This window comes from Macaca fascicularis, chromosome 7, assembly GCF_037993035.2.
Source record: "Macaca fascicularis isolate 582-1 chromosome 7, T2T-MFA8v1.1".
Taxonomy (NCBI): domain Eukaryota; kingdom Metazoa; phylum Chordata; class Mammalia; order Primates; family Cercopithecidae; genus Macaca; species Macaca fascicularis.
In genome coordinates, this window is record NC_088381.1 from 10,501,806 (window position 1) to 10,523,807 (window position 22,002).

General features: G+C 43.4%; 2 protein-coding genes across 16 annotated transcripts in view; one reads left to right on the forward strand and one right to left on the reverse strand.

Moving 5' to 3' along the window:
• The first annotated feature begins 1,307 nt into the window (after positions 1-1,307).
• On the forward strand, positions 1,308-17,337 carry EMC4 (ER membrane protein complex subunit 4). 6 transcript variants are annotated; one of them, XM_065547723.2, is made up of 5 exons: positions 11,793-11,964; positions 12,297-12,419; positions 14,445-14,598; positions 15,175-15,335; positions 16,466-17,337. In XM_065547723.2, the coding sequence occupies exons 3-5, from the start codon at positions 14,487-14,489 to the stop codon at positions 16,499-16,501; spliced, it is 309 nt and encodes a 102-aa protein (XP_065403795.1). In that variant the 5' UTR covers positions 11,793-11,964; positions 12,297-12,419; positions 14,445-14,486; the 3' UTR covers positions 16,502-17,337. The 6 variants fall into 6 exon arrangements, 5 of the variants coding, with proteins under 5 accessions (XP_073851543.1, XP_065403795.1, XP_005559144.1 ...); XM_005559087.5 differs by having other exon boundaries at positions 12,297-12,411; XR_012414734.1 differs by lacking the exons at positions 11,793-11,964; positions 14,445-14,598 and adding an exon at positions 1,308-1,654 and having other exon boundaries at positions 12,297-12,411.
• Positions 17,338-20,078: 2,741 nt separating this feature from the next.
• SLC12A6 (solute carrier family 12 member 6) overlaps positions 20,079-22,002 on the reverse strand; it is a 103,789-nt gene continuing 101,865 nt past the window's right edge. For all 10 annotated transcript variants that reach the window (XR_012414729.1, XR_001491961.4, XR_012414730.1 and 7 more), the window contains one exon: positions 20,079-20,962. Coding sequence is in view for 7 of the 10 variants with exons in the window: in XM_065547717.2 (XP_065403789.1) it covers positions 20,871-20,962 (92 nt within the window). In the remaining 3 variants the exon portion in view is untranslated. The remainder of the gene's footprint in view (positions 20,963-22,002) is intronic.

Sequence of the window (22,002 nt, forward strand, 5' to 3'; positions counted from 1 at the left end):
CAGGACGCTGGATGGCTAGGAGTAGGGAGGAAAGACTGATGGCAAGAACATTAGGTATAAAAGTATAGTTCAGTCCAGGGTCCTAGGAGCCGTATCATTTACTGCATTGTACGTCATTCTCATCGACTGAGACCGATGCTGATCCTGACTGAGGACAATGCCTGAAGGGACCTAAAAGACAGCAACAGCTCATCCATTCCACACTGCAGCCTCAGCACCTTTGGAAAATTCTAGGCAGGTGACTTTGGCAGTCAAAGTGAGAAGTCAGTCCCTTTTCTTCTGCTCCTCCCTTCCCTACCTTCCTTTGCAGGCTGTGGAAGGAAGTAATGGCAGTAGGAAACATTTCAGATAAGGCAGTAGCAGTGGAAATGAATACATCTCACTCCCAGTTTACAAGATTCATGATTATTTCAAACACCACCATATATTGATGCCCTGCTTGGTGGCAGAAGCAGTAAGCAAACCCCTCCCCCAGACAAAACCAAACCAAACCCCTGGTAGCTTTTTGGGGGGTGAAGGGTGGGTGGTAGGGAGGTGTTGAGTGATAGGGCATCCTATTTTTAAGATAGCTTGTGTCTGATACATCTACGGCCCTCTATTATAACTGAACAACTGAGAAGCAGGTGACCCAGAAACATTTATGACTATGATAATGTTTGATATTTATAGACTTTCAAATCTGAATCTCAAGACACCATCTCTCTTCTCCAGCAAGCACGTTTCCTGCAATTAGCTACACTGTCACCAGGTGGAACGTGGTGGGGGCAGCATGTTAGACTAGCCTTGGAGCAACGCTCATCTCTATCTAAAGCCTAGATTGCTGCCTTTGGGCCCTTTCTATACCGGTTTTTACCTTAATGTGCAATGGGGATAACAACACTCTCCTCTCAGGGGCTGCTGGGAAATGGTAGAACCGATATACAACATATACAACAATGCCTGGAGCAGTGATTGTGTCTCTCTCTGAAAAACACCCGCACCCCTAATTAACCCGTTTAGTGATTTTTCCAAGATAGAGAAGAACACAGTACAGTTGACTGCTGCCTTGGAAAAGGAAAGTCCAGGAATTAAGACTACCTGGGGGTCAGGGTGCGGGTGGGGGTGAAGTGTCAATGTTGGGGGTGGGGTCAGGAGGCAAGGAACAGGCTCACTGTGATGCTGATGGCCTGGTAAACAGAACAGGGTACCTGAAAAGTCCGATCATATGCAAAACAAATCCAATTATGTATGCAGCTGCTGGTGGAGGTGGTGGGGGGAGGGGAGGTGTTCAGTACAACTGGGACCCCATAACAGGTGAAGTACAGAGAAGTTCCTCGGGAGCAGGCAGCCAGGAAATGAAATGCGCTAGCAGTTAGCCAGGGCAACAATCATCAGAAGCAGAAAGTCCTTGGGAAGAGGGCTTAAAAGAACCAGGCAGGTCCCTAGCCTCAAGAGATAGGAGCACCGGAAAGATGACTGAGACACTTCTGGGAGCCAGACACAAAGGCAGAACTGCTCTTGCAGGAACACAGTTGAGCCTGAACCTAAACTGGCTTCAGTTACTTCCCCAACTTAGCTCTGTGTTCTTCAGAACATCAGTTCTAAGAGATGTTGACAGGTTCAACAAAGACGAAGAGAAAAAGAGGAAAGTGGTTTCCTTGGCCACAGAAGTTTGGTAACTGCTGAAGTAAACAAATATTTCTTTATTGGAGCACTTCTCCTCCTTTAAAAACCTAACATTTGTAGACAATTTCTAAAGAAAGATACATGCAGTGTTTTCCGAACTTATCTGAATGCTTAATCCTTTAAATGGGAGAATACAAATATTATTAAGAATTATTCTTATCTAAGAAGAGTGTCAGGACTAGTCCAGGTCCTGGGGAAGAGGGTATGGCTACAGCAGCAGGCTGGGAGCAGAGGAGTGAGGAAGCTGGATTAGGCATGGTGCCTCATGGTCAGAGCTGGATGAAAGCAACAGGCCTGAAAATCTGGCAGAGCTGTAAGAAACATTTTTAAAAATTGAAATAAAAATGTACTCATCCTTTTTCCTGTGCCTTTTCTAAAAAGTAAAAGTATGGCTCTTCATGAAATAGCATGTTATTAAACAGTATACGGTATTAAATAAGTCTAAATATTAATTTTTAAAGTCTGGAAACATCTAAATCAAAATGCTTATGAAAGTTTTTTTTTTTTGGCATGATAGGATTTGTTGGTTATCATCTTTTTTGCCTATTTGTATTTCTCATTTATATAATAAATGTATTGCTTTTAAATTAAAGGTACTTTTAAAAATCACTTTATTAAAGAAACCAATCATAGCAATTAGGAAATTAAGTAAAACTTTTTGTGTAAATGTTTTAAAGTCTAGGATTTAATTCTGAAACTATGGCAATATTCTTTTACTTGTTATTATTGTTATCATTTTCTCCTTAAGCTAACCCTTAATACATCTGAATGGACTCTCTTTTTGAAAGAGATGTATTTGTTTCTAAGGGTTGCTGTGACTAAGTACCACAAACTGAATAGCTTAAACCAACAGAAGTATATTATCTCACAGTTCTGGAGGCTAGAAGTCCAAAATCCAGCCTCCGGAACAGGACCATGCGCCCTCTGAAGGCTCTAGGAAATAATCCTTTGCCTCCTCTTCCTAGCTTCCTTGGCTTATAGCTGCATCATTCCAGTCTGTCTCCATTCATCACATGGCCTTCTTCCCTGTGTGTCTGTGTGACCTCTCTTCATATAAGGATGTAATAGTCATCAGATTTAGGACTCACTGTAGTCCAGTATGACCTCATCTTAACAAATGTATCAGCAAAGACCTTATTTCCAAAGATCAGATTTGAGACTCTGGGTGGATATGAATTTGGGGGTGGAAATTATTCAATTCACTGAAAGACTCTAGAAATAATTTAATCAGGAAACCCTTAGAACTGTAAATTAGTACACTTTAGAGAGCCTATTTGAACCCATCAACATTTTAACTGTATAAACTGTGGGAAGCAATCCTAATTGTATCACTGTCCTACAGAAATGTGTTGACAAGGACCCAAAGATGTTCACAGCAACATTTTTTGTAATAGTGAAAAATGGGAACAACTTGAATGTCTATCAATTTGGGACTAATTAAATTATCTCACATCTATATTCTGCAGCCTTGAAAAAGAATAAGGGAGATCTGCATGATAGACATGGAAGATATCCAAAATAGATTAAGTAAAAAAAGCAAGTCAATAGACAGTGTTTAGTTCATTCCTGTTTACATAATGAGCAAATTAAACAACTCTACATTTATGTACATGTTTTAAGGAATGGCTTTATTAATCTTTCAACTACTAAAAGATACCTATTGTTCTCCAAGTCTTCTGAATTTCATTTCATCCTTGTATTATTCTGCTTGGGTTGCCATAACGAAATACTGGGTGCTTTAAACCAGTGGTCCCGAACATTTTTGGCACCAAGGATCAATTTTATGTGAGTTGGGCAGGGAGGGTGGTTTCAGGATGAAACTGTTTCATCTCAGATCATCAGGCATTAAGACATAAGGAATACACAACCTAGACCCCTTGCATGCTCAGTTCATAATAGGGTTTGAGCTCCTAAGGAATCTAATGCCCCCCCTTGATCTCATGGGAGGCAGAGCTCAGGCAGTAACGGTCGCTGGCCTTGGCAGAGAGCTCTTGGGTGTCTTACAAGGGCAAGGCTATCATGAGACATCCACCCTCATTACCTCATTTAACTCTAATTACTTCCCAAAGGCTCTACCTCTAAATACCATCCTGTAGAGGATTAGGATCATCCCATATGATTTCTGGAAGGATACACTCAATCAGTCCATAACAATCCTCCTTTAAGAGACTCAGGTTACGGCCGGGTGTGGTGGCTCACATCTGTAATCCCAGCACTTTGGGAGGCCGAGGTGGGCAGATTACTTGAGGTCTGGAGTTCGAGACCAGCCTGGCCAACATGGTGAAACCCTGTCTCTACTAAAAATACAAAAAATTAGCCAGGCGTGTGGCAATGCCTGTAATCCCAGCTACTCAGGAGGCTGAGGCAGGAGAATGGCTTGAACCTGGGAGGCGGAGGTTACAGTGAGCCAAGATCCTGCCACTGCACTCCAGCCTGGGCAATAAGAGCAAAACTCCATCTCAGAAAAAAAAAAAAAAAGACTCAGGTTATAAAACAATGCTTTACATCTGAACTGATTGAAGCCTTTTAAAATTAGCACATAGGAAAAAATGCCCCAAAGAACCTTTACTGGTGGTTCAGTTACTTCATGTACAGACAGTATAGCCCACTTTCAGGATAGCTGAAATTAATCACCAAAAAGAATCCAGAGTAACCAAGCTTGGAGAGAGACCTGTTAGGCCATTAGTAATGCATCATTATGACTCATGCTATGGTTGTCATTCTTATCCATTAATGAGATCTGTGGGAATGGCGGCCCTTCCAACTTCCTAACTAAGTGCTGGAGGGAAGCTACTATAATGGGAACTTGTTAAAATGTGAATTGGACAATAGGCCTCCTGAAATGAAGGAAAGGTAACTTGCTAAGGAAGAATGGTATTACCAACATCTTCCCCCAGCACCATACTACTAGTTCATGTCGCTGCTGACAAGGGCATTTCATACCACTGCAGAGCCATGAAATAGAAATCGAAAAAAAAAAAGGTAATCTGTGTAGAAATGATGGGGTACCCCAACAGTAACTAGCAAGGTAAGATCTTACACAAAATGTTTTTTCACTAAAGGGGTTTGAAATGCAAACAGTCAAAATGGATTAAAAAAAAGTTTCTTCTTTAGACCACACAACTGATACAGAGTAAACTGTGTCATGAATGAAATAGTTTTCAGTTGGTCTTGTTTAGAAGGTAATGATAGTAGAGTTAAAATAAGACAAATAACTGGGATTTGCAATGGAAGCCGATTTGTTTTTGAAGCTGCAAAGAATCTTAGGAGCTTTTAGAGCACACTAAACAAACTGGTTGTCCCAGGAAGGATGGCCAAATAGAATTATTATATAGACATTGTGATATGGTATAGGCCAAAAACTGAAGACATATCTATAAAAGCTCCACCACCCCCGGCCCCCACCAACAGGGATCCATTCTTGCAAACCTGGTTGTTTGAATAGAAAATTTTCTTGTTAAGTTTCAATGCAAATACGACTGTTCAGAGACGAATGGCATGAAATAGCTTCTTGGGTCTTAGGAAGAGGTAAAGGATGAAATACAAAAACACAACAACTGTGCAGGTGGCACAAATTCTACAAAGTCAAACAAGGTAACTTATATGAGTTATGGCATTGTGGTTTGCCTTTTTATACTTTCTTTAATTAAAATCATATTTGCTCAAAGGCACAAAGTAAGGAAAATTTTAATATTTATTTTATTATTTTAATTAATTAATTAATTACTTAATTAATTAATTTATTTTTTGAGACGGAGTCTCGCTCTGTCGCCCGGGCTGGAGTGCAGTGGCGCGATCTCAGCTCACTGCAAGCTCTGCCTTCCGGGTTCACGCCGTTCTCCTGCCTCAGCCTCCTGAGTAGCTGGGACTACAGGCGCCCGCCACCACGTCCAGCTGATTTTTTTTTTTTTTTAAGTACAGACAGGGTTTCACCGTGTTAGCCAGGATGGTCTCGATCTCCTGACCTCGTGATCCGCCCACCTTGGCCTTGGCCTCCCAAAGTGCTGGGATTACAGGCGTGAGCCACCGCGCCCAGCAATATTTATTTTATTACATCAATATTCCATCATTTTCCAATTCAGATTTAGTCCAGTGGAATGCATACAACAAGGTTCTTAAAATCTGATTATCTGCTTAGATTATGTTGTGTAAATTCAAACCTTGTTATTTTAGAGCAACAAAATGCTTTAGATCAGCTGTTCTCAATCCTGGCTGCACAGCACAATCACCTTGAGAGCCATAAGAAATACTGATGCCCAGGCCGAGAGAGAGACAGACGGAGTTTTGCTCTTGTTGCCTAGACTGGAGTGCAATGGCATGATCTCAGCTCACTGCAACCTCAGCCTCCCGGGTTCAAGCGATTCTTCTCCCTCAGCCTCCCGAGTAGCTGGGATTACAGGCATGCGCCACCACGCCTGGCTAATTTTGTATTTTTAGTAGAGACGGACTTTCTCCATGCTGGTCAGTCTGGTCTCGAACTCCTGACCTCAGGTGATCCACCTGCCTCGGCCTCCCAAAGTGCTGGGATTACAGGCGTGAGCCACCGTGCCCAGCAGGCATCAATATTTTTAAGAGCTCTCAAGTTGATTCCCATGTGTGTTCATAACAGAGAACCATTACACTTCTATGTTTAGAATTATGTCATGTTACAATTAATAATATTTATGTTTTTCTAACTACAAAAGTAGTACCTGCACAATGCAGAGACCTAGGAAAACTATAGGAAGGCACGATTTTAATAAATTATCTGAAATCCCATTACTCCTTTACGTGTCTCTTACTTGAGTCTTTTTTTCCGGGTGTATATGCATGGAAAGAATAGTATGCATTATATGTTTTTTTAAAAAACAAGTATGATACATTTTAGAACTAGAAGGCACCCTCAGAAATAATCTAGTATAAATCCCTTATTTTATAAATGAAGAAATTAAAGTCAAGAGAGTCCCTAATTCAAAGTGAATCGTGTAGTTCATTTGGAGTCAGGATTACAATCCAGGTTTCTCAGGCTACAGTGCAGTGGCACGATCTCGGCTCACTGCAGCCTTGAGCTTCTGGGCTCCAGTGATCCTCCCACCTAAGCCTCCCAAGTAGCTGGGACTACAGATACAAGCCACCTCACCTGCCTAATTTTTATATTTTTTATAGAGATGGGGTTTCACCATGTTGCCCAGGCTGGTCTCAAACTCCCGGCCTCAAGTGATCTGCCTACCTTAGCCATCCAAAGCACTGGCATTACAAGTGTGAGCCACCATACCAGGCCTGGAAAATCTTACACTAGTTTTCTTTTCCTTGCAAAACAAAATTTGTGCAAAAACTTTAAAACTTTAATTTCAACTGGAAGCTCCATTTCCATAATTAACCTATTATTTTTAATGATCTTCTAATATTTTAAAAAATAACAAGCAAAGCTTTCTAGGGAAGACTTTATCTTTCTCCTGAAGAATTCTAGCATGCATATACAGCAGCTGCCCTCACTGCACGCTGTGGAACACTGATTCTATTGGATGTTAACAAATGTACTAAGGAAAAAAAACCCAAAAAACTGGTTCCTTACTCAAGTAGATTGGGAAACAAGATTAAAGGAGATTTTTTTACCAAACCATTTCTTGTTGTTTTCATGTTATACTAACAGCACAAAGACTCTCTCGGGTGTGTGTGCAGAATATAATATGTAGAATTTCTCAAATTTATCTAATCTTGGAACCATCCTCAGCCTAGTCCTGATGTATTCATTTTTTGGAACAGAGTTTCACAAATAATACTATGAGGATTCCTAGGATAAAGAAATAAATGATCCAGAGTACCCCACTGAGGCCAAAGCAACTTTTTATTTTTTTTGAGATAGAGTCTTGCTCTGTCCCCCAGGCTAGAGTGCAGTGGCACAATCTTGGCTCACTGCAACCTCTGCCTCCTGGGTTCAAGCAATTATCTGCCTCAGCCTTCTGAGTAGCTGGGATTATAGACGTCTGCCACCATGCCCAGCTAATTTTTTGTATTTTTACTAGGGATGGGGTTTCACCCTCTTGGCCAGGCTGGTCTTGAACTCCTGACCTCATGATCCACCCGCCTCAGCCTCCCAAAGTGCTGGGATTACAGGTGTGAGCCACAGCACCTGGCCTAAAGCAACTTTAATTTAGGTTATAGTTTACACACTTTTATAGCAAGTAGGGGAGTATTTAAATAGAAAGAATATATGATTCAAATGACTAACAATGTTTTCAAAAGTGTTCATTTAAAACTTATTAAAGCAGGGCCAGGTGTGGGCTCATGCCTGTAATCCCAGCACTTTGGGAGTCCAAGGCAGGAGGACTGCTTAAGCCCAGTTGTTGGAGACAAGCCTGGGCAACACAGTGAGACCCTGTCTCAAAAAAGTAGTAAGTAAAAAAAATTAAATATTAAAATGTGGCCGGGCGCAGTGGCTCACGCCTTTAATCCCAGCACTTTGGGAGGCTGAGGCAGGTGGATCAAGAGGTCAGGAGTTCAAGATCAGCCTGGCCAATATGGTGACACCCCGTCTCTACTAAAAATACAAAGATTAGCCTGGTGTGGTGGCACGCACCTGTAGTCCCAGCTGCTTGGGAGGCTGAGGCAGAAGAATTGCTTGAACCTGGGAGGCAGAGGTTGCAGTGAGCCAAGATCGCGCCACTGCACTTTGCCTGGTGACAAAGCGAGACTCCATCTCAAAAAAAAAATTTTTTTTTTAATTAAAATGTAATAAGGCGGCCGGGTGTGGTGGCTCATGCCTGTAATCGTAGCACTTTAGGTGGCCGAGGTGGGCAGATCACCTGAGGCCAGGAGTTTGAGACTAGCCTGGCCAACATGGTGAAACCCCATCTCTACTAAAAACACAAAAATGAGCAGGGCGTGGTGGCGGGCGCCTGTAATCCCAGCTACTCGGGAGGCTGAGACAGGAAAGTTGCTTGAACCTGGGGCGGAGGTTGCAGTGAGCCGAGATCGTGCCATTGCACTCCAGCCTGGGTAACAGAGTGAGTCTCTGTCTCTCTCACACACACACAAAAGTGTAATAAGATCATCTTGAAAAATAGACAAAATTGCATGAAAATCATTGCCCCAATACAATGTATATCTGTGTTTATGTTTTATTTTGCATAAGTATAGTTACAGTACATTCACATCTTGGTATTTGTTTACTTTCAATTTAATTTACTCACATCCGCTAAACATTTATTCCATACCTTCTATGTTCTAGGCAACAGGCTCAAAGATAATATATAGCTTCTGACCTTAGGGGATTTAGGGTAGCCTATAGAGGGGTAGAGATAAGTGCTTAGGGGACGTTAACAAAATGCAACGTGGTAAGTGCTATTATGCAGAATATAATGCAACAAAGAGGAATGCCCAGTAGGGTCAGAAGCTTAAGATGAATATAAGGTTCATCAGAGAGAACATGGTAAAGACAAAAAGCAGAAAGGAGCAAAAAATCTATAGTTAGGTCTTCCTACAATCAGATAGATACACATTTTACGATGGGCTGGAGAGGCAAAAGACTTCCATTTCTGCCTTGTTTAAGCAGTCTGCTATGAACACGTTTTCAAAATCAGAAAACAAAGTGGAGGTGGCAATCTTCAGCCTCTCTACATCACTATCATCTTCAAGAGTCCCAACTGTTTAGTTGGCCAAGGAAGCCTTTTTCTTTTCTTTTCTTTTCTTTTTTTTTTTTTTTTGAGATGGGAGTCTCGCTCTGTCGCCCAGGCTGGAGTGCACTGGCCGGATCTCAGCTCACTGCAAGCTCTGCCTCCCGGGTTCACGCCATTCTCCTGCCTCAGCCTCCCGAGTAGCTGGGGTTACAGGCGCCCACCACCACGCCCGGCTAATTTTTTGTATTTTGAGTAGAGACGGGGTTTCCCTGCGTTAGCCAGGATGGTCTCGATCCCGTAACCTTGTGATCTGCCCGCCTTGGCCTCCCAAAGTGCTGGGATTGCAGACGTGAGCCACTGCGCCCGGCCAAGGAAGCCTTTTTCAACTTTACCTCCCACAGCATCTCCTTCCCCCCAACTCCAGCCATATCAAATAACTTGGAGTCAAAGAAATACAAATTAAAAAATAATGTAGTACCAATTCAAACTATTAAAAAAATTTTACACTGTGAAATGTAAATGGTGCCATTTATCCTAGTGGGCATTTTAATTCTTTTTGTTGTTTGCAGAGACAAGGTCTCACTATGTTGCCCAGGCTGGTCTTGAACTCCTGAGCTAAAGCAATCCTCCTGCCTCAGCCTCCCAAAGTTCTGCGATGACAGGTGTGAGCCACCATGCCTGGCTCCTAGTGGGCATTTAAAATGAAAATTCTTTAAAAACATGCATACTCTTTGATCCAGCAATTCCAATTTCACTTCTAGGACTCTAACTTTAGGAAATAAAACATACAGATATGTTCACAGCAACACTGGTTATAAAAGGAAGAAAAACAGGAAACAAATGTCCAATAATAGGCTAAATTATGAAAAAGGTATACAATTCAATACAAAACCCAATCACTTGAAAGAATGACATACATTATTTAATGACATGTCATTAAAAACACATCAGTGGTGTGATTTGGCAATGATGTAACACATCATTAAAAACACCACATATCCTAGCACTTTGGGAGGCCCAGGCAGGCAGATCACCTGAGGTCGGGAGTTCGAGAACAGCCTGACCAACATGGAGAAACCCCGTCTCTATTAAAAATACAAAATTAGCTGGGCGTGGTGGCGCATGCCTGTAATCCCTGCTACTTGGGAGGCTGAGGCAGGAGAATCGCTTGAACCCTGGAGGCGGAGGTTCCAGTGAGCTGAGATCGTGCCATTGCACTCCAGCCTGGGCAACCAAGAGCAAAACTCCGTCTCAAACAAACGAACCAACCAAACACCACATATGTGGTGGGCACTAATCTCACAAGCCTTGAAAATTGGCAGATTATCCAACTTTTACATGAAGAGGCTGAAACACAATTGATTTAACTTGCCCAAGGTCATACAATTTTTAAGTGGTGAAACCAGGATTCAAAAGGAGGCCATCTGCTGGGTGCAGTGGCTCATTCATGCCTGTAATCTCGACATTTTGGGAGGCCAAGGCAGGAGAGTCACTTGAACCCAAGAGTTTGAGAGCAGCCTGGGCAACATAGCTAAACTGTCTCAAAAAAACAAAAACAAACAAACAAAAAAACTGGGCGTGGTGGCGCGCCCTGTGGTCCTAGCTCCTCGGAACGCTCAGGTGGGAAGATCGTTTGAGCCCGGGAAGTCGAGGCTGCAGTGAGCCGTGATAGCGCCACGGCACTACAGCCTCAGCAACGGAGTAAAACCCTGTCTCAAAAAAAAACAAAGCCAAAACAAACAACAACAACAAACGCAGGCTATCTGAATACCGAGCCCATGTCCCTTTCCATGCCCACAATGTCGCCTTGCCTTTGTGCAGAATGTGGTTAAAACTGTTTACCTCGCAAGGTTACTGTGCAAGTGAAATAAAAGAAACACCGAGCTCCTGGGACACAGTGGACATTCAATACTCAGAAACTACTAAGGAACTCGCTCAAGGTCAAGCTAGGATTTAAATCCAGGATTTGAATCTTTTGTTCCAGGGAGCGCGTAGGAGGTTAAGAAGCTTTTCTTGGCTTCAATTCTTTTTTTCTTTCTTTTTTTTTTTTTTTTTGAGACGGAGTCTCACTCTGTAACCCAGGCTGGCGTACAGTGGTGTGATCTCGGCTCATTGCAACCTCCGCCTCCCGGGTTCAAGCGATTCTCCTGCCTCAGCCCCCTAAGGAGCTGGGATTACAGGCGCCGCCACCACGCCCGGCTAATTTTTTTTGTATTTTTAGTAGAGACGGGGTTTCACCATGTTAGCCAGGCTGGTGTCGAACTCCTGACCTCAGGTGATCCGCCCACCAATTCTTAATGCTGAGTCAGTAGGGACGTTCCTTCAGCCCCATGAAGTGCACCTCAGAGGTCAGGGAACATATAACAAGCACATTCAAAAAGGGAGCGCGCGGAAGTGGCTTTAGGAAGCACCAAGTCTTGCCTGCTTTTTTTCCCTCCCTGATTTTCTAAATCCAAACCGGGACTCTTCAACCCGCAACGCCGCCAATTTCCAGGGCGGAAATGACGTCTGTATTAACGCGCCGGAAGTGTATTTGCAGAGTGCGACAAAGCGGGGAACGCCGGTGGGCCTGTTGCGGAGTACGCTTTGGAGTGAGAAGCTTCGCGGCTGGTGCCATGACGGCCCAGGGGGGTCTGGTGGCTAACCGAGGCCGGCGCTTCAAGTGGGCCATTGAGCTAAGCGGGCCTGGAGGAGGCAGCCGGTGAGGCACCTGGGCAAGCTGTACATCCCTGTTCGTCCCAGAACTGCATCAGAGTAATGAGACCTGAGCCCTCAGGCATAACTTTGAAAAAGATGGGTGGCACACAGACATCACCTGGGGACGTAGCGGCTTTCCTGCTGTGAAGGTTTCTGTGCTCAAAGAATGCTTACATCAGTCCTGATAAGTCAAGGGACTGAGGAACACACGAGGGGGCTTGGTCTAATCTGAGTAGGTGCATCTGAAGATCTTTATTCCTATGATTGGTAGATCAGGAAATGTGGGATAAGAAGTGTCGGAGTTTGCAGCTTTAATTTCTTGGTTTGGTTTTTTAGGGGTCGAAGTGACCGGGGCAGTGGCCAGGGAGACTCTCTCTACCCAGTCGGTTACTTGGACAAGCAAGTGCCTGATACCAGCGTGCAAGAGACAGATCGGATCCTGGTGGAGAAGGTACAGAGGTATAGATGTTACCGCAGTCCTTGGGCCAGTCCTGACTTATTCACCCATCCTCTTCTCCCAGGTGGAATTAACGTAGATAGCTCTTATCCTGAATATTTGGAAACTAAACTGCTTGAAACTGGTATTTCGGTATTTTATATATCACCTACAAAAGTGCTTAACAGTTTGAAAAATAAAAGATGTTTGGAACATAAGGTGTAAGAAAGTAGGTTGAAAACTATCTTTTGGTGGCAACATCTTCCAGTTGAAGTGATCTTTTTCTTTTCTAGTTCCCTTACACCACACATCCAACTGTCAGGATGTTGTTGACTTTCCTTACTACTTTTTGCTGTGTTCACCTCTCATCCCGATCCAAGCCACCATCCTTCATCTAGATTTCTGCAGTTGCCTGGCTAATTTTTGTATTTTTAGTTACAGACAGGGTATCACCATGTTTGCCAGGCTGGTCTTGAACTCCTGACCTCAGGTGATCCATCCGCCTGGGCCTCCCAAAGTGCTGGGATTACAAGCATGAGCCACCATGCTCTGCCCGGGGCTATTTATATTTCTTTCTAATTTCTGCTGTCATTTTGTTACATTTTTTTCTAGGAAGTTACCGATTTCCTAAAATTTCAAATGTATTGACATAAAGTTGTTCATAATAATGATCACTTCCATATATGCAAGATCTGTGATGTTCGTTTTTTCATTCCTGATGTTGAATATTTGTCTCCTCTCCTTTTCGGCTTACCAGTATTGATTTTTTAAAAGTTATTTTCATTTATTTTTACAGGTCACTGTACCCATCACCAGTATTGATTTTATTAATCTTTTCAAAAATTCTTGGGTTTTTTTCTAGTTTCTTGAAATGGATGCTTACTTTATTTTTAGACTGCCATTACTTTTTTTCTTTTCTTTTGAGACAGTCTTGCTGTTGTCACCCAGGCTGGAATGCAATAGCATGACCTTGACTCACTGCAACTTCTGACTCCCGGGTTCAAGCAATTCTCCTACCTCAGCCTCCCGAGTAGCTGGGATTACAGGCACCTGCCACCACGCTTGGCTAAATTTTTTTGTATTTTTAGTAGAGATGGGGTTTCACCACGTTGGCCAGGTTGGTCTGAAACTCCTGACCTCAGGTAATCCACCCACCTCGGCCTCCCAAAGTGCTGGGATTACAGGCGTGAGGCACCACGCCCAGCCAGATTGCCATTACTTTTAATGGCAAAAACCGCAATTACTTTTGCAGCAACCCAATAGTATTTAAGGTTATAAATTTCTCAGAGCTGTAGCTGTGTCCCACAAGTTTTAAAATGTGGTACTTTTGCTATCATACAATTCTGTTTTCCATTATAATTTCTTCATGTATCATTGTTAATTCCCAAACATGAGATTTTCTAATTATAAAATTATTTCTAGTTTAATATCGTAGTCAAAGAATATGTTTTGTACAATTTGCATTCTTTGAGATTGACATTTTCTTCATAGCTCAGCGAGTGGTCAGGTTTTGTAAATATCTTATGCTTGAAAAGAGTGTGAACTCTGTAATTGTTGACTGCAGCATTACATGTCAGTTGGGTTTTGTTAATGTCATTCAAATCTTCTATGTCTTGATTTACCTGCTAATTCTATTATTTTTTTCTGGAACTAAATTAGTTCAATGGTTCCATTAGTTATTGACTGTGGTGTGCTAATCTCCCATTATGTGGATTTATCTATTTCTTCAGTTGTAGATAGGACATTGATAGATACAGAAGTACTAGGACAAAAGCAGGGAGATCTTTTTTCCAAAATCAGGAGAAAAAATGACATCTGGAAAACCTATAGGGAAAGGTACAACGGATGATGATGGTACTTTTATCTTTAGTAGAAGAGAGAGCCCTCCTGTGGCAACATGGAGAAGGGAAGAGGTCATAGAATTGAGGAGTCAGCTCAGTTAGAAGCAGAGAATTGGGAATTCTGTTCATGTGATTTAGCATCAGTGATATGGCAAATGTGGGACTAAGGGTGGTGATCAGAGGGTTAAAATTGTGTGTTTGTTTTAGCGCTGCTGGGACATCGCCTTGGGTCCCCTCAAACAGATTCCCATGAACCTCTTCATCATGTACATGGCAGGCAATACTATCTCCATCTTCCCTACTATGATGGTGTGTATGATGGCCTGGCGACCCATTCAGGCACTTATGGCCATTTCAGCCAGTAAGTATTCTTGAAACAATAACCCTTCCATAAGTTTGAAGAATTAAAGGCAGGCTGGGCATGGTGGCTCACGCCTGTAGTCCCAGCACTTTGGGAGGCCAAGGTGGGTGGATCATCTGACGTCAGGAGTTCAAGACCAACCTGGCCAACATGATGAAACCTTGTCTGTACTAAAACTGCAAAAATTAGCTGGGCGTGGTGGCACACGCCTGTAATCCCAGCTGCTCGGGAGGCTGAGACAGGAGAATCACTTGAACCTGGGAGGCGGTGGGTGCAGTGAGCTGAGATCACACCACTGCACTCCAGCCTGGGCGACAGAACAAGACTCCATCTCAAAAGAAAGAAAGAAAGGCATATTCTTAGGGACAGTTTTTGGCTAACGAGTATGTAGGGGAGTGGGGTGATGGTGGTGGCATGGAGGGGAATGTAGTGCTTACCATGGTTTTCTCTTTGCCTTTAATGGTCCTATTTGCTGTCTTACTATGGGTCTGTCTATATGAATTTAATATATGGTTGGCTTGATTCATATTGGGGGAAAGAGTTCTTTTTGTTTGACAACTTCTGTTACCCCAACAGCTTTCAAGATGTTAGAAAGTTCAAGCCAGAAGTTTCTTCAGGGTTTGGTCTATCTCATTGGGAACCTGATGGGTTTGGCGTTGGCTGTTTACAAGTGCCAGTCCATGGGACTGTTACCTACACATGCATCGGATTGGTTGGCCTTCATTGAGCCCCCTGAGGTAAGGCAAAAGAAAAGCTGAATTTTGGGTAGTTGTAGTGGACAGCGAATAGCTGACCTACTTGATGGTAGGGAATTAGAATTGGTATTAGAGTTTTTTTTTTTTTTTTGGCCCGGGGGGGGGGGGTGGGGCGGAGTCTTGCTCTGTCACCCAGGCTGGAGTGCAGTGGCATGATCTCAGCAACTTCCGCCTCCTGGGTTCAAGCAATTCTCCTGCCTCAGCCTTCCAAGTGGCTGGGATTATAGGCGCCCGCCACCACGCCCAGCTAATTTTTATGTATCTTTTAGTAGAGACGGGGTTTCACCATGTTGGCCAGGCTGGTTTTGAACTCCTGACCTCGAGTGATTTGCCTGCCTCGCCCTCCCAAAGCGCTAGGATTACGGGCGTGAGCCACTGTGCCTGGCCTAGGGTTTCTTAAAAAATAAGAGCCATTAGGAGTTTTTAAGTTGTTATTTTTATTTTTTTGAGAGGGAGTCTCACTCTGTTGCCCAGGCTGGAGTACAGTGGCGCCATCTTGGCTCACTGCAACCTCCGCCCCCTGGGTTCAAGCAATTCTCCTGCCTCAGCCTCCCTAGTAGCTGGAATTACAGGTGTCTGCCACTGTACCCGGCTAATTTTTGTATTTTTAGTAGAGATGGGGTTTCACCATGTTGGCCAGGCTGGTAGTGTGCTCCTGACCTCAGGTGATCCACCCACCTCGGCTTCCCAAAGTGCTGGGATTACAGGTGTGAGCCACCACGCCTGGCCAAGTTGTATTTTTGAAACAAGGTCCTGCTCTGTCAGCCAGGCTGGAGTGCAGTCGTGTGATCATGGCTCACTGCAGCCTTGACCTCCGGGCTCAAGCACTCAGCTTCTCAAGTAGCTGGGACCACAGGTTGCACCCCTGTGGCTCGCTAATTTTTGTATTTTTTGTAGCGACAGGGTTTCACCATGTTGCCCAGGCTGGTCTTGAACTCCTGGGCTCAAGCGATCTGCCTGCCTTGGCCTTCCAAAGTGTTTAGCTAAGATTAGCTACTTCGCCTGGCCTGGAAGTTCTTTTTTAAGGATAGGCAAAATAGAGCTGTGGTTAAAGTATTAAGTAATTGATTCATTTTAACACTCATTTGCCTATTTATTCTTTCTTCTTTCAGAGAATGGAGTTCAGTGGTGGAGGACTGCTTTTGTGAACATGAGAAAGCAGCGCCTGGTCCCTATGTATTTGGGTCTTATTTACATCGTTCTTTAAGCCCTCAGCATACTATTTTTTTTTTTTTTTTTTTTTTTTTTGAGGCGGAGTCTCGTTCTGTGGCCCAGGCTGGAGTGCAGTGGCCGGATCTCAGCTCACTGCAAGCTCCGCCTCCTGGGTTTACGCCATTCTCCTGCCTCAGCCTCCCGAGTAGCTGGGACTACAGGTGCCCGCCACCTCACCCGGCTAGTTTTTGTATTTTTAGTAGAGACGGGGTTTCACCGTGTTAGCCAGGATGGTCTCGATCTCCTGACCTCGTGATCCGCCCGTCTCGGCCTCCCAAAGTGCTGGGATTACAGGCTTGAGCCACCGCGCCCGGCTGCATACTCTTAAAGTAATCACTTATGTTAAAAAGAACCAAAAGGCTCTTTTCTTCATGGTGGGGTGACAGGTCCTACAAGGACAATGTGCATATTACTACAAACACAAAGAAACTATACCACAACCCATGACTGAAAATAATGTAGAAAACTTTATTTATGTTTCCAGTACAGAGCAAAACAACAAATAAAATCATAACTATGTAAACGAGAATAATTGCTGCTAAATCAAAACTGTCGCAGCATCTCCTTTCAATAAATTAAATGGTTGAGAACAATGTGTAAAAAAAAGTTGCACAAGTTCCCTTAAATCTATTTTCCTTAATATTTCACTTCTATTTAAAACAAGCTGGGACATAAAAATTCTGTTGGAGACACTTGGGGAAGATGTGAGCAACTAATGCTGGATTCAGCTTATACATGATGAAAAATAAACCAGACAAAAGGAGCACATAAATATGCATACAGTGTAACTGTTATTTTAATACCCACAATAAGGGATTTTTGTTAGCATGTTTGGGGGAATGAGGATTGGTGGGATTCTTGGGGCCACAGGAATCTGAGGCAATGGAAGATACATAGAGTGATCTTCCCCCTGCCGAGAGGAAACTGGCACCTGTCAAGCAGATGCTGTCAGTTCAAACTTCAGCTTTTAAGATAGCTATTCAAGGCAGAAGGTCAGCAGGAGGATGTGTATTTCTAATCTGCCCTGGTAAAGTCATAGGTAAGACTCAAAAGCAGGATCTTACTCAAAAGGCAGGTATTTCCTGCCTTCTGTCTTGAAACAGCCTCTTCCCCTAAGGTGCATTCTCTCAAGTCTTCAGTATTGCTTTATTTGCAGTGATTTTTAAAAGAGATGAGAGACTTTGGAGACAACATAAGCAACACATATAGACATGAAGTGCTCTAGACAGAGATGAATATAAATCTGGCCTGATAACCAGTTTTCCGTGTAACAGTGATTTTGTGTTTCAGGGGCTGAAGTAGTGGTTATATTAATAGCCACTAATTCCCTTATCCCTTTAAAAGATTTTTACAGTTCTCCAGCCACAAACAGCACTTCTAAAACCAACTTTATTTTCTGCCCATAATTTGTTCTACATGGAAAAAAAAAAATTACTTTGGCCAGGGGCGTGTGTAAATGTGGCAGAATTCCTAGGTAGGCTGACCTTTACAGTATGGGCCTTTAAGATACAGGATCCTGGTCAGGCGCGGTGGCTCACGCCTATAATCCCAGCACTTTGGGAGGCCAAGGCAGGCAGATCACCTGAGGTTGGGAGTTCGAGACCAGCCTGACCAACATGGAGAAACCCCATCTCTACTGAAAATACAAAATTAGCCGGGCGTGGTAGCACATGCCTGTAATCCCAACTACTCAGGAGGCTGAGGCAGGAGAATCGATTGAACCCAGGAGGCAGAGGTTACGGTGAGCCAAGATTGTGCCATTGCACTCAGCCTGGGCAACAAGAGCAAAAGTCCGTCTCGGGAGGGGAGGGAATAAAAAAAAGGTACTGGATCCTGCAGGACATGACTCACTACTGTTAACTAAGCAATGGAGTGTTGCAGTGGGAGTTGTAAACAATGCTTCTACCATCTGTGGAAGGAACAGAAAAAACGACGTAAGATTCTATCTGCTTTGCCATCCTGAGTGGGCCTGGAGGTTGAAGAAAGCAGGAGCAAATCAAAATTACTCAAATTTTTTTTTTTTTTTTTTGAGACCAAGTCTTGCTCTGTTGCCCAGGCTGGAGTGCAGTGGCGTGATCTCGGCTCACTGCAAGCTCCACCTCCCGGGTTCATGCCATTCTCCTGCCTCAGCCTCTCGAGTAGTTGGGACTACAGGTGCCCGCCACCATGCCCGGCTAATTTTTTTGTATTTTTAGTAGAGACGGGGTTTCACCGTGTTAGCCAGGATAGTCTCGATCTCCTGACCTCGTGATCCACCCGCCTCAGCCTCCCAAAGTTGCTGGGATTACAGGCGTGAGCCACCGCGCCCAGCCCAAAATTACTCAATTTCTTAAGCTATACTGAAGGGTTTTCTCTGTCCTTACAGGTCAAATGAATAATTTCTGACACCTAGATCAGCTTGCTCCATGTCCTATTGAGTAATCAAAGAACAGTGGCACTATTTGTGACTAATAAATTGAAATTCAAAAACAGCCATGAATACAGGCAAGAAAAGTTTCTCTAAATACCTATTCGGTAAAAGAAATGAAGATTTCACATATTTGAAAGTACTGCTCAGCCAACCACATGAGTAGTTTCCCTATGCTTGTGAGCCAGATGTTGTTTGATCAGTAAATTAGTAAATAAAAAGCTAAGCTTACACAAGTATTTCCTTGGCACACTGAACTTTCTTTTTTCTTTTTCAGACATATCAATCACTCTGTTACCCAGGCTGGCGTGCAGTGGTGCAATCCTGGCTCACTGCAACCTCCGCCTCCTGGGTTCAAACGATTCTCCTGCCTTAGCCTTCCATGTTGCTGGGATCACAGGCATGCGCCACCATGCCCGGCTGATTTTTGTATTTTTCGTAGAGACAGGTTTTCACCATATTGGCCAGGCTGGTCTCGAACTCCTGACCTCAAGTGATTCACCTGCCTCGGCCTCCCAAAGTGCTGGGATTACAGGTGTGAGCCATGGCACCTGGCCTGAAGTTTCTGAAAACAAATAGAAGGCTTGGCTTGGTTAATCTTAGTTCAGAGCCAAGTTCATGTAGTCAGAATGAAAAATAAAATTGAAAGAAAAAGGGGAAAATGCTTATACTTGGCATTAAGGTGAATGCCTCAAGTCTTAACTACAGCTTTGTAGATGAGGCAAAAGATTTCTTAGTGGTAAAATTTCTTCAACAGGTCAATGCCAATGTGTATGCCATTTTAGCACAGTAGGTAAGGAGAGTAGCCGCTCAGTAACGTTGGCACCAAGGAAAGAGTATGGCTCTAGAACTTCCAATTCCACTGCTAGATATGCCCTTTAAAAGATGGCCCAGTGCTTTCAGGGAAGGATGTTTAGCCAGTTTTCCTAGTACTTGTTCCTTAAGATTTTTTGACCTGTGCTTAATAAGAGGGCATAAAAAAAGGCGCGGGGGTGGATGCAGTGGGGAGAAGAACCTATTGGTTAATGTGCACCATGACCTGCATTTCTTAGATAACAGCTTGTATGTTTTGTCCACGTTGCATAGAGAATCACAGACTATTTCAGTAAATGTTAATAGCTTCCTTTTGGAGTTCTCTTAGTTTGGCCATTTGAAAAGAACCTGAAAGAAATAATTTTTACCTTACCAAAAACAATTTCCATGGTAACATTGCCTGTGTTACAATGACAGAATGGGTTTTGAGTTAAGAGAAATAGTTGAAGTATACACTGACACAGTATGGATACTTAAATCTGGTATTTTGGGGGAATGTTTTCGAAGAAGTAGAGGCTACAGCCATGTTTCAAGTTGGTATCCTAATATAAAGTTAGAGCAGTGGGTATACTAAAGAAATATAGCTAAAAAATGTTTGCATCTTGGCTTGCCAAGGATAATAGGTCTAAATATACTTGACCATAAATTCTTTAGTAAGGTGAAGCTGTCTCTAGTTGTTATCCCCACGGTGTCATCATTGGACCACGACTTCTGAGATTCATCTTTAATGCTGAATATTTACTTGACTTGCTTTTTTTCTTCAGTTGAATTTCTGGTATCCCTTTTACCAATTCATTTATTGGCTCAGCTTGTTAATTCTAATTTGCCTTTGATTGCTCAGACGTGGCTCATAAGACTTGAACATTGTTCTGAGTTGAGGGAATATTTGCTTTTTCTGTAAGGACTGCAGATCAGATGGGAGCTCTTTTACACAGGTACTTGAGGCTCAGCTCATCAAGAGTTCAGTATGATGTGTACAGAACATAGGCTTCTAGTTGAGTAGGAGTGGTAGTAATGAGCTGGCACTTCCATGGAGGATGTAGGCCTTTTAAGAAAACAGGCCAAGCACAGTCATTCAGAGTAGGTTATGAATAAATGGTGATCACTTCACTGCCACCACCCCGGACAAGTAGGACTCGCTCTAGTCCCTCGGTAAGCACCTCTAGGAACTCCATGTCTTCAAAACTTGTCAAGGAGACAGGCAAAAGAAGAGCACAAACTTACAATCTGGCATCATCATAATCTGAGGTTATCTGATCATAGAGCTACAAAATTAGCTGCTTAATTATTATATATTCAGAAAAGTCTGAACTTTGAATTTAACCCTGTGCAGAAGTAACCACGGATCCAGTCCTTTTGCATATATAATACAAGACTCCCATTTGTGTTAACTTTAAAAATGGGAAAACCTACAAGTGTTATTCTAAGTAAGATAAAAATGATGAAAGAAGAAAAAAAGCCACAATAGGGCAGCTAACAAGGTTCCTACAGAGAACCCAAGTAATTTTTTTTTTTTTTTGAGACGGAGTCTTGCTCTGTCGCCCGGGCTGGAGTGCAGTGGCCGGATCTCAGCTCACTGCAAGCTCCGCCTCCTGGGTTTACGCCATTCTCCTGCCTCAGCCTCCGGAGTAGCTGGGACTACAGGCGCCCGCCACCTCGCCCGGCTAGTTTTTTTTTTGTATTTTTAGTAGAGACGGGGTTTCACGGTGTTAGCCAGGATGGTCTCGATCTCCTGACCTTGTGATCCGCCCGTCTCGGCCTCCCAAAGTGCTGGGATTACAGGCTTGAGCCACCGCGCCCGGCCGAACCCAAGTAATTTCTAAGTGAAGCTGCTCAAGTCAGATTTTTCTGCCAGTTCGATTTGTCTTTTTCTTTTTAAACCTTTTTTTCTTTTTTTTTTTTTTGAGACAGAATTTCCTCTGTTGCCCAGGCTGGAGTGCAATGGTGCGATCTTGGCTCACTGCAACCTTCGCCTCCTGGTTCAAGTGATTCTCCTGCCTCAGCCTCCCAAGTGGCCGGGATTACAGGCACCCGCTACCACACCCAGCTAACTTTTGTATTTTTAGTAGAGACAGGGTTTCACCATGTTGGCCAGCTTGGTCTTGAACTCCTGACCTCAGGTCATCCACCCCCCTCAGCCTCCCAAAGTGCTGGGACTACAGGCGTGAGCCACCACACCCGGCCTAAACCTCTTTTTCTTAATGGCACTGGTGGGAA

Coding starts and splice junctions, on each gene's coding strand:
- EMC4 (XM_005559087.5), top strand. CDS start 11,879: ATGACGGCCCAGGGGGGTCTGGTGGCTAACCGAGGCCGGCGCTTCAAG. Junction 11,965..12,296: donor GGGCCTGGAGGAGGCAGCCG/GTGAGGCACCTG, acceptor TTGGTTTTTTAG/GGGTCGAAGTGACCGGGGCA. Junction 12,412..14,444: donor ATCGGATCCTGGTGGAGAAG/GTACAGAGGTAT, acceptor TGTTTGTTTTAG/CGCTGCTGGGACATCGCCTT.